Source organism: Macrobrachium nipponense, chromosome 7 (genome assembly GCF_015104395.2).
Source record: "Macrobrachium nipponense isolate FS-2020 chromosome 7, ASM1510439v2, whole genome shotgun sequence".
Lineage (NCBI taxonomy): Eukaryota > Metazoa > Arthropoda > Malacostraca > Decapoda > Palaemonidae > Macrobrachium > Macrobrachium nipponense.
The window spans coordinates 78,987,204-79,004,703 of NC_061109.1; the positions used below are offsets into that span (position 1 = coordinate 78,987,204).

The window sequence follows — 17,500 nt, forward strand, 5'->3', positions numbered from 1 at the left end:
AGATGCTTCATTGTAACTAAACAGAACTAGATTGGATGCATAACAAGGCAAGATGTCGAAAAAACGCAAAATCCTCTCGTCAAAGAAAATCAGAGAAAGAAATTAAAGGGAGAGGGAAAGAAAGAGGAAAAACCAACGACCCAAAAAACAAGGCAAACAAGAAGGGGAGAAAGGAGCGAGAGGATAAAAAAAAAGGAGGAGGAGGAGACTGATGATTTAAACGCAGAGGGAGATTTATGGGGAGAGACATTTTGTGGAAATCCCCCACGGAGGGAAAATTCGGGGCCTGGCCTTGATCCAAGGACGTTCAGACTAAATCTCAATTCACGCCAAAAATCACCAGTTTCCGACATCTCCGACAGAGGACGGAGAGGAGGAGGAGGATGAGGAGGAAGTTGGGGGCGGGGGGGGGGGGGGTGGGGGGGGGGGGGAGGAGGAGGAGGATGCGAAGGAATGGGGGGGGGGGGGATGGAGGATGAGGAGGAGCAATGAGGGATGAAGAGCAAGAAGGAGGATGTAACGAAGTGGCCAAACTCTTCTTTGTTGACACAGAGAGAGAGAGAGAGAGAGAGAGAGAGAGAGAGAGAGAGAGAGAGAGAGAGAGAGAGAGAGAGGCTCAAAAACCGTCCTAAATAATCACGTCCAATCACCAGTTATAATTTTGTCTCTCCTTTTTCTAATTTCCCAAAGCTTCATCCGTGATTGGAAATTGGGACTCATATCCATCAGGAAGGAAGGAATTAGAGCTCATACTCATTTAGTTGAAACATGGACCCGTCATCTCAGAAGTCAAAATTAAGGCCCATACCAATCTGAAATTAGGACTCATACCCATCAAGTTAAAATTTGGGGTCCAAGATTCGTATCCATCAAGGGAAAATTAAGGGTTATGTCCATCAAGTTAAAATGAGGACTTAATTATCCATCACGTCGAAAGTAGGACTAATATATATGCCAAATCAAAATTAGGACTGATGGCTAGGAAGTCCAAATTATAGACTCTTCGCAACTTACACGAAATTGGGACTAACTTCCATCAAGCCAAAATTAGACTTCACATCCGTCGAGTCGAAATTATTACTCATATCCATCTGAGTGACCTGAATACCTCACCTGAGTCAGAAACTCATTGACTGGTCAAAGGTTAAATGTGTTGCTATGAGATTTCGTAAGGCTATCAGATTATCTTTCAGTACCTAAACAATTTGTTTGAATGGTGTTTTTACGTTGCATGGACCAGTGGTTATTCAGTAACGGGACCCACGTCCAGAGTGAACGTCTATCACCAGAAATACAAATATCTCGCACCTCAATGCAATGCCCGAGAATCGAACTTGCGGCAACCGAGGTGGTACGGCAACACCCATACCGACCACGCCACTGAGGCGCTAGTAACAACCAACGAGGGAGACTACAACAAGTGCACTGATAAGAGAATGCAAGCTCTGCATAGATTTTAACAATCTCGAAAATATTATCCACATATATAAAACGCGGAGGCAAAATTCATTTGTGGAGATTCCATTAAGATTAAGTCATTATTGACCATAAATTTCATTTATAAAAGTAACGGATTTCACCTGAAAAATGACCCAAAATGCTACAGATAACGAAGGTAGGAGATAATTGGAAGTCATTGGCTTTGTTCTGATTGAATTTGTCCTCTAAAGAGAGAGAGAGAGAGAGAGAGAGAGAGAGAGAGAGAGAGAGAGAGAGAGAAGGGAAAAAAAAAAACAGTAACATGCTATGTTGACATAGCGGCATCATGGAAAAACGCAAGATCTAGAAAAACAGCACAAAAAGAAATGCCTACCAAAAAGAAAGAAAGAAAAAAAACTAGGCCTAAACGGGAGCCAGAACTTGGTGTTCAATAATCCATCTCTTTCCTACAATTTTTTTCAGGGTTTCTGTCCCCTCAACCTGTTCTGGAATAACACAGATAACACGTACAACGTCATTTTCCGTTACTTAGCGAAATCATTCCATGTTTACGTTTCTCGTTCTTGAGTGACGGTGGACCAATCACGAAGAGAGTTGAGAGCCTTTTCTTTTTTTAGAGAGCATGCCTAAAGGACGTCACAGAAAGCATCGAACTTACAAGCAGACCCTTAATAACCTTCTGGTGGACGTCATTCTAACTATACCACTAGGACGACTTGTTGTTCAATTCATGAATTGTAAAAATCAGTTAACAAGTTTTACTTCTGAATGCATACTTTTCCAATATTAAGCTGTTCATTTACAGGGGTAGGGGGGGGGGGGTGGTGGGGGGGGGGGGGGGGTGTCAAAACTCTCTCCAACAATTTCTTGGTATTTATTCTTCTTCCACCCTTACACTTCCAAGCTATACATTCTCCACCAAACTATCACCCTCATTCTTCCCACATGAACAAACGATCTCAGAGGAGTCAGATTCATTCTTTTACTTTCGCTAATCTTTTACAGGTGCTCCTCCATTACATATGTTTTACACACCAACATACAAAGCAAACAGTTTACCTCAACAGCATCAACGTTTTTTCTTTTATTTGCCTTCAACATCCATACTTCACTTCCATAAAGGAGTTTCTGCAGTTACTCTGCACTATAACCCATCAGTACCGTATCATATAGCTACTTTATATATATATGATATATATATATATATATATATATAGATATATATATATATATATAATAATACTAATAATAATAATTGCTTTATTTCGGCTCGGGGCCATATACATTGAATATAACAAAATACAGACAGTAGCAAACACAATCTAAATACATGTGACATGATAAAATAGAAAAAGAAAATGAATAATCGGCACTTATCCACAAGGTAGCTGAGGTAGCATAAAAGCTAGTAATCATCATACTGGTAATAACAGTAATAATATTGGTGAGAAAAAAAAAATATGCATTGAGAGTAATAACAGATGGTGCATATATTATATAACTCAAATTTTAACTAGAGACCTTAGGTGGTTACAGTAGTCAGGTCCAGAGGGCTTAATACATAAAATTAAATGTAAAATAAAACTTTAACTTGATAGTAATCACAGTAATAATGAAAAATTAAAATATCAGCAATAAATGTAATAATGACAAAAACTGCAGATGACATCTTGCCAATACAGAAATTATATATATATATATATAAGCTTCAATCAAAAATAAAAGTAAAACATAAATTCCGTCTTTCAGCCCGAACGCCTTGCACCCCCTCATCACTACGCCATCCAAAGGAAATCCAAGATGGACGGGGGCAAGAAATCCGGACTGTGACTTCGAAATGGATCAGAGATGTTCGAATTGGCTTGCATTTCCGGGGCTCTTGGTCTCCTTCCCCCCCAATCCCCCCCCCCCCCCCAACCCCCCCACCCCCCCCCCCCCCCCCCCCCATCCAAATCCCCTGCTATCTATGGTCTACGGTCCATTTCTTTTGGCTGACAGTCAGGTCTGCCCTGGTGGTGAAAAGTACGAGCAGATGCGGAGGATTTCACTTCTTCAGTAACCCTTGAACAGAGAGCACTGTTAGTATATTTGCAAAGAAAGAGATAGAGACCAGTGTCTTAGAAGAAGAAAGTATTATCTCTCAGAAGAAAATTTCTATTGAACAAAGGGCAGTGTTAGTATCTCTTCACAAAGAAAGAGAATGAGACCAGTATCTCTCAGAAGAAGAAAGTTTTATCTCTCAGAAGAAAGTTTCTATTGAGCAAATGGCAGTGTTAGCATCTCTTTGCAAAGAAAGAGAATGTGACTTGTATCTCTTAGAAGAAGAAAGTTTGTTTTCAAAAAAGGGCAATATCTATATCTCTGCAAAAAAGATCAAGGCGAGTATCTCTCGGCATGAGAGGAGACCATAAACAATATCCATGCAACAAATAAATAGGGCAAGAACAGAATATCTTTACGAGAAGGACTTTACTCTTTTTAACAAGGACACAACCACATTTCTCCCATAACAAAGAAAGAGAGCAAGTACAAACTCTCTTGGACAAGGAAACTGAACAAGAAAAATCACCATCCATTCATCCTTTCCACTTCATTAGTTCCTCTCTCTCTCCTCTCTCTCTCTCTCTCTCTCTCTCTCTCTTCATAAGTCCCACCTCCTATTCCCATCCATCTTTCTTGTCAGGCGATAATCAACACTTTCCCTTCCCCACTAACGTCTTTCTCCTCTTGTTTCACTTCTTCTCTGTCCACTTCTTGAAAATTAAGAAAATATTAAAGGTTTTACATGCACGGATATTTTTTGTAAGAATTCAAGGCTACTTTGATGCTGCGTTTCGTATCATGTATATATATATATATATATATATATATATATATATATATATATATATATATATATATATATATATATAGAAAGAGAGAGAGAGAGAGAGAGAGAGAGAGAGAGAGAGAGAGAGAGAGAGAGAGAGAGAGAGGTAAGGAAGTCTTGAAGACTTATTAGTCCATCCAAGGAGAAATCATGTGCTCGTTTATCTCTAGGAACAGGTTTTACAATTCATTCACAACGCTCAAATGATTTTGTCTAGCTTTCTTTTCTTTTGAACTCTTCCACGCTGCTGCTGTTTACAACACCTTTGGTGGCAGTTCATTCCATGTGTCACATATCCTCTATGTGAAAAAGTCCCCGCAATGGGATGTGCTGTGTCTGCTTAGAGGTTTAATGTGAAGAGGTTACTGTCTACTTTTGTTTTGCCTTTCAGTATATTGAATGTCTCTATTAGTTGTTCTCGCAATCGTCGTGTTTCTAAGTAATACATATTCAGGCTCCCTAGTCGTCTTTGGTAACCCATTTGCCTGATGGATGGAATCAACTTTGTGGCTCTTACTCGTACCCCTTCTAGTCTATTTATGTCCTTTCTTAGTGTTGGTGACCAAAACTGTACTGCATACTCAAGATGTGGTCTAACTATTGATGTGTAGAGCTGCAGCACCGTTTCCTTGTTTCTTAATTTGAGCCTCTATATGTAACCCACTAGTTTCTGTAGCTTCTTTTCAGTTTTTATGCAATGTTTTGTGGATTTTTAAGGCACGCACGCACGCACACACACACACACACACACAGAATGGATGTCTCGTTTTCTACATTTACTATGGGCGAGAGAACGAGCTATTCTGAATTTATTATGTATTTCAGAAGGAGAGAGAGAGAGAGAGGAGAGAGAGAGAGAGAGAGAGGAGAGAGAGAGAGAGAGAGAGAGAATGATTTCACGCACAGCTTCACCAACGACAGAAAAAAGGGCCGAATCTCATTAAGGCAGAAAATGCATTATAAACAGATTAGCCTGTGTTAGCAAGAAACTCTCATTAAGTTCACATTAAGCATAATCGATGGGAGCCTCCCCATTCCGGAATTCCTGTGAAGTCAAAGGAATTCTGAAATTCCGTGAAGTCAAAGAACACACGAACACTGAAGTCACGGAATTCCGGAATTCCCCTGAAGTCAAGATAAGTGAGAGAAGACATGAGCTACGTGAAGGCATTTAATTCCGGAATTCCCGTTAAGTGTGCATGATCTACGTGAAGGCATTTAATTCCGGAATTCCCGTTAAGTGAAAGAAGACATGAGCTATGTGAAGGCATTTAATTCCGGAATTCCCGTTAAGTGAAAAAAGACATGAGCTATGAAGGTATTTAACTCCGGAATTCCCCCGTTAAGTGAAAGAAGACATGAGCTACGTCAAGGTATTTAATTCCGGATTCCCGTTAAGTGGGCATGATCTATGTGAAGGCATTTAATTCCGGAATTCCCGTGAAGTGAAAGAAGACAAGAGCTATGTGAAAGCATGAAATTCAGGAAATCCCGAGAAGTCAAAGAAGACAGCAATGTGAAATCCTGGGTGGTAAGGATTCCAAAGCGCTAGGAATGAAAGCTATCTACGAAGTTTGGTGAATACAAATGGAATGCAAAATTACTGAGATGTCACTTTAGTTAAATGAACACTCAAGCCAAAACCACATTTGGATACAAAACAAACTCTCATCCAGATAAAAGGGACTTTAAAGTTAAATGCTGTATGAATTGAAATGTGCCATCAACTTCAAATTTCTGTGGCATTGAAACCGCTAGAAAACTTTGAAGTCATATAGTGTGATAAATTAAGTGAAGAAGTCAACCTCAGCAAGAAGTTCTAGTAAGAAACTTGATCAAGTCAATGCTGCACAATGAAGCCAAATGAAATATACCGTCAGAAGTACATGAAATAAAAATGATTATTATCATTATTATTCAAAACGCATAACGTAAGAATTCCCAATGTAGCATCAGAAAAAGGGATAGAAACATAAAACCACAAAGGAATTAATTAAATACGCAACGTAAACGAACGACCAGTTCCGCAGCTTCGCAGTCAAAACTGAGGACGTGAAACCTCATGGAATGTGGAGGCAGAGGCTCTATCAACTGAGTGGCACTCGCTGCCTCTTTCAAAACAGATATCATAAGGGGCCCGCGGAAGTTTCCATTTAATAAGAGAGCTTTTAGAAGAATGCCAGCAAGAGTATTTTAAAACTCTTAACTCTGAGACAGAGGTAACCAAACAGTCAATCGCGGCCACTTGCATTAAGCTACAATGTCCTTTAATATCCAATTCGCTCTACCTCGGAATTAATATATTTCCATATATGTTAACCGAGGAGGAACATATATGAAAATACATTAATTCCGTGGTAGAGCGAATTGGATATTAAAGGACATTTGTAGCTTAATGCATGTATATGAATCACGGTGATGTGATAAGAATTCACATATATATAATATATATATATATATATATATATATATATATATAGCTATATGTATATATATATATATATATATATATATATATATATATATATATATAGATATATAAGTGAAGAAATTGTACTCATGTTTTATCAAACTATGACGCTATCTGAATTTTTTTTCCCCGTAATAATATGTGATTATGCAGTTAGGTAGATCGTCAAAGAGTTTCAGTCATTATAGTAGATCTCGGAGTCCAAAAGTCTAGTCACCTCTGCTCTAAGAGACTGCTATTCCCTAAAAGCAGAGCGATCAGAGAAATAACTATGCAATAGTGCAATAACTATGTTTTCTTTCTTTAAACTTGGGCACTCGAACGTTCACAGGGTAGGGCATCGGTCTGTACCCAAGTAACCATTGTTAAGGAAAGCGCCGATTCAGTCACGTGAAATAGTTTATCATATTTCAGTGAAATTCTGAACTGTAACTAAAATACTTTTATATTAGTCTCATTTACTCGCCATTTAGCGACAGAATTACACTAAGTTCATGAAATACATAATTCAAAATATATCAAAGGTATTTGAAAGGTATCCTTTAGCCAAAGCCAAAAGGAGAAATGACAAAGGAGTGATAGACGCGACTTCTAAAATCCGTCAGTTTATCAGATTCTAAAACACGTAGCAGCAAGGACAGAAATCCACACCCTAGCGGTACAGGGACAGAAACATTCACGCAGCCCAGCATCCTGATAAACGGCCGCTAAATTACGTCTCGGATCAGTGATTTTCTTTCTCCTGAAAAGGAAATCGCGGACGACGTAACATCCCAATCCAGAGCTGGTCCCGGTAATAAAAGAAAGACGTAATTAATGGTGTTAATGAATCTCTCTCTCTCTCTCTCTCTCTCTCTCTCTCTCTCTCTCTCTCTCGTTCCCGGGTTACTTGGAAACCAGACGAGCGTTTACCAAGTGACATAATTAATACAGTTTACCATCATAAGTGGAAAAGTTTATCCAGCTTGACTCATTACCACGTTTTTTATAATAATTGAGTGAGTGTAAGATTTAATCATAACCGTTCCTGGAATGAGAAGGAAAGAAAGTGAGATAGGTAGTAAGTTTTTGGGGTACACGGATGAGAGAGAGAGAGAGAGAGAGAGAGAGAGAGAGAGAGAGAGAGAGAGAGAGACTCATCAGGGATTTTTCGGGTCCGAAACTGACTGCCATCTCCTCATCTAATCGCCACAAAGTTATGAAGTTATAACGATGGATTTTATAATCATCGAACGCCTGGCTCTGACATGGAAAAGAAAATAAGTGAGAAGCGCAGGAGGAGGAGTAGAAGGAAGACGAGAAAGCCAGCCAGACATCGCAGTAGAAAGGAATATGAAGGAGAGACGATTTAATTCCTAAATTCTTTTTTTTCTTTTTTCTTTTTAATATACACATTCGTCAATGGCACTTGTATCTTTCCGGAGTATAAAGAGCATGTTTTAACTTCCAACATTAGATTTACCTGAAAAATGTAAATGAATCCCCCACCCCCACTCACTCTCTCTCTCTCTCTCTCTCTCTCTCTCTCTCTCTCTCTCTCGTACAGTTTGACTTCCAACATTCATTTTCCTGAAAAATGCAAATGGCTATCTCTCTCTCTCTCTCTCTCTCTCTCTCTCTCTCTCGTACAATGCTTGACTTCCTACATCCATTTTCCTGAAAAATACATACGAATAGATTAGAAGGGGTGCAAGCAAGAGCCACAAAGTTAATTCCATCCATCAGGCAAATAGGTTACCGAAGACGACTAGGGAGCCTGAACAAGTATGGCTTAGAAACACGACAACTGCGAGGACAACTAAAAGAAACATTCAAATACTGAAAGGCATAACAAGAGTAGACAGTAACCTATTTACGTTAAACAAATACCAGACAAGAAATAATGGATGGAAACTAGAACTGAAGAGATAGAACACATCCTATTGTGGGAAACTTCTTTACATACAAGATATGTGACACGTGGAATAAACTGCCACCAGAAGTTGTCAACAGCAACAGTGTGGAAGAGTTTAAAAGAAAGCTAGACAAAATCATTAGGACACTGTGAATGAACAGTAAAACCTGCTCCTACAGATAAGTGAGCACACGATGCCTCCTCGGATGGACTAACAAGTCTTGAGACATCCTAATCCATGTGACTCTCTCTCTCTCTCTCTCTTTCTCTCTCTCTCTCTCTCACTCAAAAGGAGAAGATATATCATATAAATGGGAAAACTGCAATGAAGCTTATATACCGAAGATCACGTCCCAATGAACAGTCGGAAAACAATAGTTCAGGGAACAAACAGGAGTTTGCGTCAAACACACACAATATTTTTCCTCATAATCTGACTCATCATGCAGTCTTGGCAATCTACATAGATGATATTTATATACCACAAGCGAACCTCACAACTCAAAACAGGCCAACGACACTTCACGAACTGTAGTAATCAATGAATGAAAGACGCGGCGTTCTTCCAAGCATCTGCTACGCCAGGAAGATGGTACGCAAAGTAATGAGTAAAACGCGAATGCAACATCCCACACCACATTCCTGATAAGAAAATAATCAAGATAAATGGCAAATGAATGACACGTGGATGAATAATGCATAAAGGGGAAGATGGATGAGTGAAGTTTTGGGAGAAGTAGCGAAGGAGGAAAAAAAATCGACCGGAGAGAGAGAGAGAGAGAGAGAGAGAGAGAGAGAGAGAGAGAGAGAGAGGGGGGGGGGTAAAACAGAATTCGAGAGAGAAAAAGAAATCACGAGAGAGAGAGAGAGAGAGAGAGAGAGAGAGAGAGAGAGGTAAAACAGAAATCCAGAGAATAAAAAAGAATTGAGAGAGAGAGAGAGAGAGAGAGAGAGTAGAAAACGGCGTCAGGAGGAGAAACACGAATTTCATGGTAATATGGGGAAGACCTTTCCCCTCCCTCCCGTGGCATTGGTAATGAGGGGTACGCCGGGGGCGCAAATAACTTCCCCCTCAGGAGAGGGACAAGACAGCCGCAGTCACTGAACGGCCTGGACAACGGGAGTCATCATTTTGGAATCAGGAAATAAAAAGCCAAAATAGGCGATAGAATACTTTATGACGTGTAGGAATGATAACTCTCAGCAGGCCCTCCATGTTCTCTCTGACTTGATTTTCGTTCTCTCTCTCTCTCTCTCTCTCTCTCTCTCTCTCTCTCTCTCTCTCTCTCAAGCTGCAACCTTCACAGTCGACTAGCAACCTAATACATAATTGCCTATTTGGATCAAAGGGTTTATATTATTTGTAAAGGAAATAAGCCCTGAGCCCAAGTCGTTTCTTCCCTTACCAGGACGAGATCAAACCCGGGGTCCTTATGAGAGAGAGAGAGAGAGAGAGAGAGGAGAGAGAGAGAGAGAGAGAGAGAGAGAGAGAGAGAGAGAGGGCGAATGTCCCCAAAACAGATATTTCGTTCAATTGCCAAGAAAAAGGAATTATATAGAAATAAGAAACGACGGGACAAAGACCAGGAAATAAGGAGTTCCTTTGTTAGCCAGAACACGAAAGGGGGAAGAGGCAGGGGCAGGGGGGGGGGGGGGGGGGGGGGTGAAGTGGAGGGTGGGGGTGTGGGGGGGTGAAGCAGGGACAGGAATACCGTTGACTTGGGTATGCTGGTGGTGGTGGTTGGGGGGGTGATGTGGGTATCTGTGAGAAGGAAAATAATCCGAAAGAAAAATGGATTACAAAACAGAGAGAGAGAGAGAGAGAGAGAGAGAGAGAGAGAGAGAGAGAGAGAGAGAGAGAGAGAGAGAGAGATTGTCATGCCTCCCGGACTCTTATGACTATACGTATTAACAATATTATAAATCATCTTCGGCTGCTGGATTGAGAGTGGATGCCCACCCCCCTCCTCTCTTCCACTCCAACCACATCCCTCCCCCCCATTACATAACTATTCTTGTAACCTGAACTTTGAAATTAATAATAAAATAAATTGGAGAAGCAACTCCTCAGGTATGTAAATGTACATATATTTAAATTTAAAAACAGCAAGGATAGCTTTCGGGAATCTGTTCGTTCCCCTTATCTCTCTCAGATTGATAAGGGGAACCGAACAGATTCCCGAAAGCTATTCTTACTGTTTTCTAAATATATGTACATTTACATAACTGTGAATTTGCCTCTCCATTTGAAGACTCGTGCTACTATGATGATTTTTTTAATAATAATAATAATAATAATAATAATAATAATAATAATAATAATTGAAAAGAAACCCACAAAATCACTTTGTAACTTGTTTACTTCTAAGTATTTACATTTAGTAAATACTTAGAAGTAAACAAGTTACAAAGTGATTTTGTGGGTTTCTTTTTCAATCTTCAGAAGAAAACTGAAAGAAGTTTTTGTTTGGTTAATAATAATAATAATATCCTTTATTTCAGCTCAGGGCCACATACAAAAAGAATATAACACTTGGAACTGAATTGCTCTGAGCACAGCCATTCATACTTTACTCACATGTGGCCACATGTGAGTAAAGTTTGTGTCTTCGCTGATAAAATTGTGTTTTTTTTATCAGTTAATAAAAAATGACTGATCAAAATATATCAAACCTAATTGTCGCTTCCATAAAATGGGGTTGGTTCCATTATAAGACAAATAATTTCCCCTGATTGAAACGCTATTTGTCAATCAAGACAGGAGCCTGATGAACAGCTTATTTTTATAAAATATGGTCGTACCCTTCATCTCTTACAAATGCTCTTACAACTCCACACTTTGGCCTTTTCCGTTTTCTATAATCTCATTTTAATTTTACATTTCCCGTTTTCTATATCTCATTATGTTAGCATTTCCCGTTTTCTATAATCTCATCTTAATTTTACATTTCTCGTTTTCTATAATCTCATTATGTTAGCATTTCCCGCTTTCTATAGACTTATTATCTTAGCAGTTTATTATCTTATTTTAGTTTTAAAGACTTCCCGATTAAAAATCATCTTTCCTACTTCCACCATATCTAAATAAACTGTGTAATTACCGTTTCATGGCATGAGAGAGAGAGAGAGAGAGAGAGAGAGAGAGAGAGAGAGAGAGAGAGAGAGAGAGAATTTTCCCGGCCTTTTGTTAAACGGCCATCAAAGGCTTGAAGTAACCCAAAAGCTTTTTTTTTTTCTTTTGTAAAATCCTTTTCAAGCGCCGGTGTGTTTCTGAGAGAGCTGCCTAATTGGGATCGGATCTTTTGGAATTTCCGGTTTCAGGAATCTTGCTTTGAGCGAGGCTTGCCTCTGATGGCGAATTGCGCTCAAATGCCCTTATCGCACATAACACTATGAGTGCCCATACCCTCCTAATCTCCTTATATGGTGTAAATTCAAAGAGTAACTAGCAATTCCATCATTCGAGTCACAATAAAAAGTACCTACTCTTTCAATTCGGGCTTTCAGAAACGTAGTCAAGCTCTGTTCTACATCAGGGGTGTCAAACTCAAATCCTTTCGAGGGTCAATTATGCACTTGGTTATAGTCTCGAGGGCCATCAAAGATTTGGTAATTACTTATTCCTTATGAATAATTTATTAATATTTGCAATAAAAGATCCTTATTGCCAGCAATTATAAAATGAAATAAATTGATAAATTATTGTCATATGAATGATAGGTAAAACTTATTGTCTCGATTTAACAGTTTAGTAATTTTAGTTGAATTTTCCTCAAATCTAAACAGTAATAGTAGCTAGAGTTGAAAAATGTCTTGGGACTCGCGGGCCACTAAAGACCATCCCGCGGGGCCATGAGTTTGACACCCATGGTCTACATGAATTTATGGAAGTACTTAATTAAAACACACTGACCAAATATCCCAAAACAAGCGAGGGAAAACCTTACCGGAGCGAAAGTCATTACACAGGTTCCTTTCAAACCAGAAGCTCTAGAAATGGGAGGCTGTGTTTCTAATTACTGATACTTCAAAATGGCGTCTAAAGAACAGCAAACCAAGAACCACTACAGCAGATTTATTTACATATTAAAATATCGTCTTCACTTTAAAGGGCAACGCTGAGCTACGCTTAAGTTTGCGCGTATGTGAGAGAACACATTAAGTCAAGGTTTTCAAATAAGTAACTAACGCGACGCATAAAACTACACAGAAACACTGCACCCACAAATCACATCTTCCTATCACTCACGTTTAATACACTGAAGAATACCTAAATGGACACTTTAGAATAAAACCGGAACTAGAGATAAAACTAATTTTATAACGGCGACTGTCCTTAGCAAAGTATATCTTAGTTTTGCCAGACCACTGAGCTGATGAACAGCTCTCCTATAGGGCTGGCCCGAAGGATTAAATATTTTGACGTGGCCAGGAACCAATTGGTCACCTAGCAACGGGACCTACAGCTTATTGTGGGATCCGAACCACATTATATCGAGAAATGAATTTCTATCACTACAAATAAATTCCTCCGATTCCGTATTGGCCGAGCCTAGACAGCCCTGAGCAACTGATTCTCAGCGAATGTATTAAGAAAAAAAAAATCTTTCTAAGAATTTTACGCAGATGAGAACTGGCAACATCACCCCAACCCGCCCCCTGTAAAAGATCAGGAAATGAGGCCCCTTTCGTTAATGAGATTGCACTTGAAACTACGCTGAATCATTGACCAAGAAAAATAACCATCTAACAACACTGGCGCTGAAAAATAATGGCTTTGAAAAAATGACTGAAATCGGGAACGTTGAAAAAACAACCTTCAATCTGAGTGACCGTAAAAAAACAAATAGTGGCGGTATGAAAGTGACAATTAAAAATAATGCCCATGGACAAACGATGCGGGTTTCAAAAGTGACCTTGCAAAATGACGACACTGAAAAGGAGGGACGTTTTAAGATCGACTGACCGTGAACAAATATCGATGTTATAAAACTGACCCTGAAAAAAAATGCCCACGAAAAAATGGCACAGTTTTAAATATGACCACGAAAAATGGTGACATTGGAAGATAGCGACCACGAAAAAATAGCGACGCTAAAAAAAAGTGACCTTGAGGAACGCCAATTATGGAAAAACTATATTTTCCAACATGACCTAAAAAAATGACCTTGAGTAAAGACAACCATGGAAAAACGAAGGCGTTTCAAACGTAACCTTTGAAGAATAGTGACCTTGAAAATGGTAACCTTGAAAAATTGTATCCTTGAAAAATGGTGACCTTGAAACATTGTATCCTTGAAAAATGGTGACCTTGAAACATTGTATCCTTGAAAAATGGTGACCTTGAAACATTGTATCCTTGAAAAATGGTAACCTTGAAACATTGTATCCTTGAAAAATGGTGACCTTGAAACATTGTATCCTTGAAAAATGGTAACCTTGAAACATTGTATTCTTGAAAAATGGTGACCTTGAAACATTGTATCCTTGAAAAATGGTGACCTTGAAGAACAGTGACCTGACTCACCTGCGAAGACGGCGGTGCTGTTGTGAGAGGGATCGAACGGACACAAACCACGACCAGGAAATTCGTCGGCCTGCTCCAGGACACCTTGCTGTAAGGTGGGACGAAAAAAAAAAAAAACGTTAACAGACTTCGAAGGTCAAACTTGTTGAGATTAAAGTTCAAACAATTAAAAAAATTAAAAATAAAAAGTAAATAAAATAACTGTGTCAGGAAGACGTCACTGAATATTAAATAAAAGATTGAAGAAGTTCAGTTCTGAGAAAGCTTGAAGGAAAACTTTCTGATATGAATGTCATGCGCTGCAGTGTGTGTGTGTGTGTGTGTGTGTGTGTGTGTGTGTGTGTGTGTGTGTGTGTGTGTTGTGTGTGAGAGAGAGAGAGAGAGAGAGAGAGAGAGAGCATACGTTCAAATAAAAATAAAATAAGTATGACATACAGTAAATGTTCTTCAATTTCTTTCAGGTATGATTCTGTCACTTAACTGAACGTTATTTTGAATTATACTTCGTAGACAGGTATTTTGCACATTCAGTTTACGTAGGTTATTTTATCACTTGGTTATTCTAGCTAACAACTGTTAATTAGAAAAAAATACATCTAGTAGCTTAACATGAAGATAAAAATGGCTAAGGTAACTCTTACAAAGTCAGTAGGAGAGAGAGAGAGAGAGAGAGAGAGAGAGAGAGAGAGAGAGAGAGAGAGAGAGAGAGAGAGAGATACTCACGACTAGTTTGAAGTCTCTGCACTTGGGATTATAATCATTGGTAATGAAGATGTAACACCTACAAATTTACTAAGAGAGAGAGAGAGAGAGAGAGAGAGAGAGAGAGAGAGAGAGAGAGAGAGATACTCACGACTAGTTTGAAGTCCCTGCACTTGGGATTGTAGGCATTGGTGCCACAGATGAGGTAATGGCCGGGAGACTTCTCAGACAGGATCCTGACGTAGTTTTGGCAGACCTCGTCTGACCCTCCTTTCATGTAACACGATTTCATCTGGACCCCGTTAGGTCGCCACTCCACTCTCTGTAGGGGGAGAAATGGGAGAATAGGTCAACGTCTAATGTCAGGTTACTGACTGAAGCTGTGGTAAGCGTATTTTACTATAAGCGAGATATTATGAAATGTTATTGAGGGTGTCATAATACTCTGAAGATGAATCACTCAACACGGTGGTAACCAACAACAACAACAACAACAACAACAATAATAATAATAATAATAATAATAATAATAATCATCTCATCATCAATCACATCATCATCATCGATATCATTCATAGAAAAATCTATGAACAGATAAATCCATGGTTGTGAAATATATATTTGTTTGTAGTTATCATAACTGTGGATTTGCACCTTTAATAATTAATAATAATAATAATAATAATAACCATAAGTTAATAATAATAATAACAATAATAAGTATAATAATAATAACAATAATAATAATAATAATAATAATAATAATAATAATAATAAAATAATAATAAATACTCACAGTAGCATCATAACCAAATCCATTGTTGTGTAATATATATTTATAAAGTTGCATAACTGTGGATTTGTTTCTCGAATAAAAATAATAGTAGTATGAACAATAGTAATAGGTTGCGCTGGAAAGAGAGTCTCCTTCAAATAATATCAATATTGAAAAACATGCAATACAACACTGTAATGACATAGGTCATGAATATCATAAAAAAAATTAATAAATGCTACTAAACATTATACGTTCATATATACTGACTCAAACGCTAACCTTAAAACAAATATAAAAAGTTTGGCATTAGTAAGTACCCAGAAAATGCAAATCTCCGTCAACACAGACGCACACTGTCCTCGCTGCAGTTTCGTATTCATATTAAAATACAATGATAGGTCTTCCCATAACCTTCGCCTTCAAAAACAACTTATTGGAATCATATCTGTCACTTTTTGACGTAACCTGAGGACAGGTGGACAAACAACCACGCAGGTAAAACAGAATATATAACTCCATCTAAATTCGCTGTAGGGGACGATAAGCAGCACCCACGTCATTTCCGCAGGTTGATTCCTAAACATCTTTCAAGGTTGACCTCTCCAATAACCTCCCCCCCCCCGCCCCCCCCCCCCCCCCCACTCCACCCAACTTCCCCAAGAAACCAATCAAAAAGTAATTGGTGTTTTGACCTGAGCTTAGACGGAGAGGCAAACGACAGAGTAATTGACCTGTTTTCGTCGATGTCACGGGAGGTCGTTTTTCCCCGGATAGGGCAACTTGCAATAAAACATCATTTTCCCCTGGATGAGCTGGTCTGCCCATCGAGTCTCTCTCTCTCTCTCTCTCTCTCTCTCTCTCTCTCTAAAAAAAAAAACAAATAAAGAAATAAAAAATAAAATAAAAAAATAAATAATAATAATAATAATAATAATAATAATAATAATAAATAATAATAATAATAATACTAATAAACCATCCAGAATTTACACCAAGATGAGGAAATGGGAAGTGTTTTAATAAATAATAATAATAATATAATAATAATAATAATAATAATAATAATAATAATAATAATAATAATAATTTTCATGAATGTTTTCTCATCTGTATCAGTAATATCATATGTAGTCTAATGGCTGCTCCTCATAATAATAACAATTAATAATAATAATAATGCGCGTTAATTAATTATTATTAGTAATCGCAACAACAACAACAAAATTAACAATAATAACTAATCTGAGCTAAGACGGAAGACGCAGGGATCCTTGACGTTAAAACCAAGAGTCTGTGACAAATATAACTTCAAATAATCTTCCGGAAGATCTCTCTCTCTCTCTCTCTCTCTCTCTCTCTCTCTCTCTCTCTGACACAAAAGCACGCAGACACAAACGCAGTCAAAAGCAGTCATTTTCTCACACAACCCTTTTTATATAACACCAGGGGACAGAATTTAGCGCAGAGTGGCCATAACACACTGCCACGCTAGAATTTCATTACATACATACCAGTTACAACGAATAAAACCAACTGACAGATTGGGTGGGCCAAGGGGAGGGGGGTAGAGTAGAGGCTCCACTGCAAAACGTAAGCAAAACTGAACTCTTTGGACGACAGAGTAAGGTTCAATATCGCACTGCGAGAAAGGTCTTGTGGAAAAAAAAATAATTAAGCGTTTGTTTTGCATCCTTCATTCGAGTAGTGAAGCAGGGAGAACGGATGCAGTAGTGTTATTACTAAAAGTAGTACCAGGTAGTAGTAGTAGTATAGTTTTAGTAGTAGCAGTAATAGTGATTACTACTTTTACAATAGATTTC

General features: G+C 38.5%; 1 protein-coding gene across 2 annotated transcripts in view; it reads right to left on the bottom strand.

Moving 5' to 3' along the window:
- The window catches only part of LOC135217782 (semaphorin-1A-like), a 49,849-nt gene extending 34,631 nt beyond the window's left edge, over window positions 1-15,218 (bottom strand). For both annotated transcript variants that reach the window (XM_064253808.1, XM_064253809.1), the window contains exons 1-2: window positions 15,054-15,218; window positions 14,201-14,288 (exon numbers count right to left, since the gene is read on the bottom strand). In XM_064253808.1, coding sequence (XP_064109878.1) covers window positions 14,201-14,288; window positions 15,054-15,194 — 229 coding nt within the window. In that variant the 5' untranslated portion in view covers window positions 15,195-15,218. The remainder of the gene's footprint in view (window positions 1-14,200; window positions 14,289-15,053) is intronic.
- Between the last annotated feature and the right edge of the window lie 2,282 nt (window positions 15,219-17,500).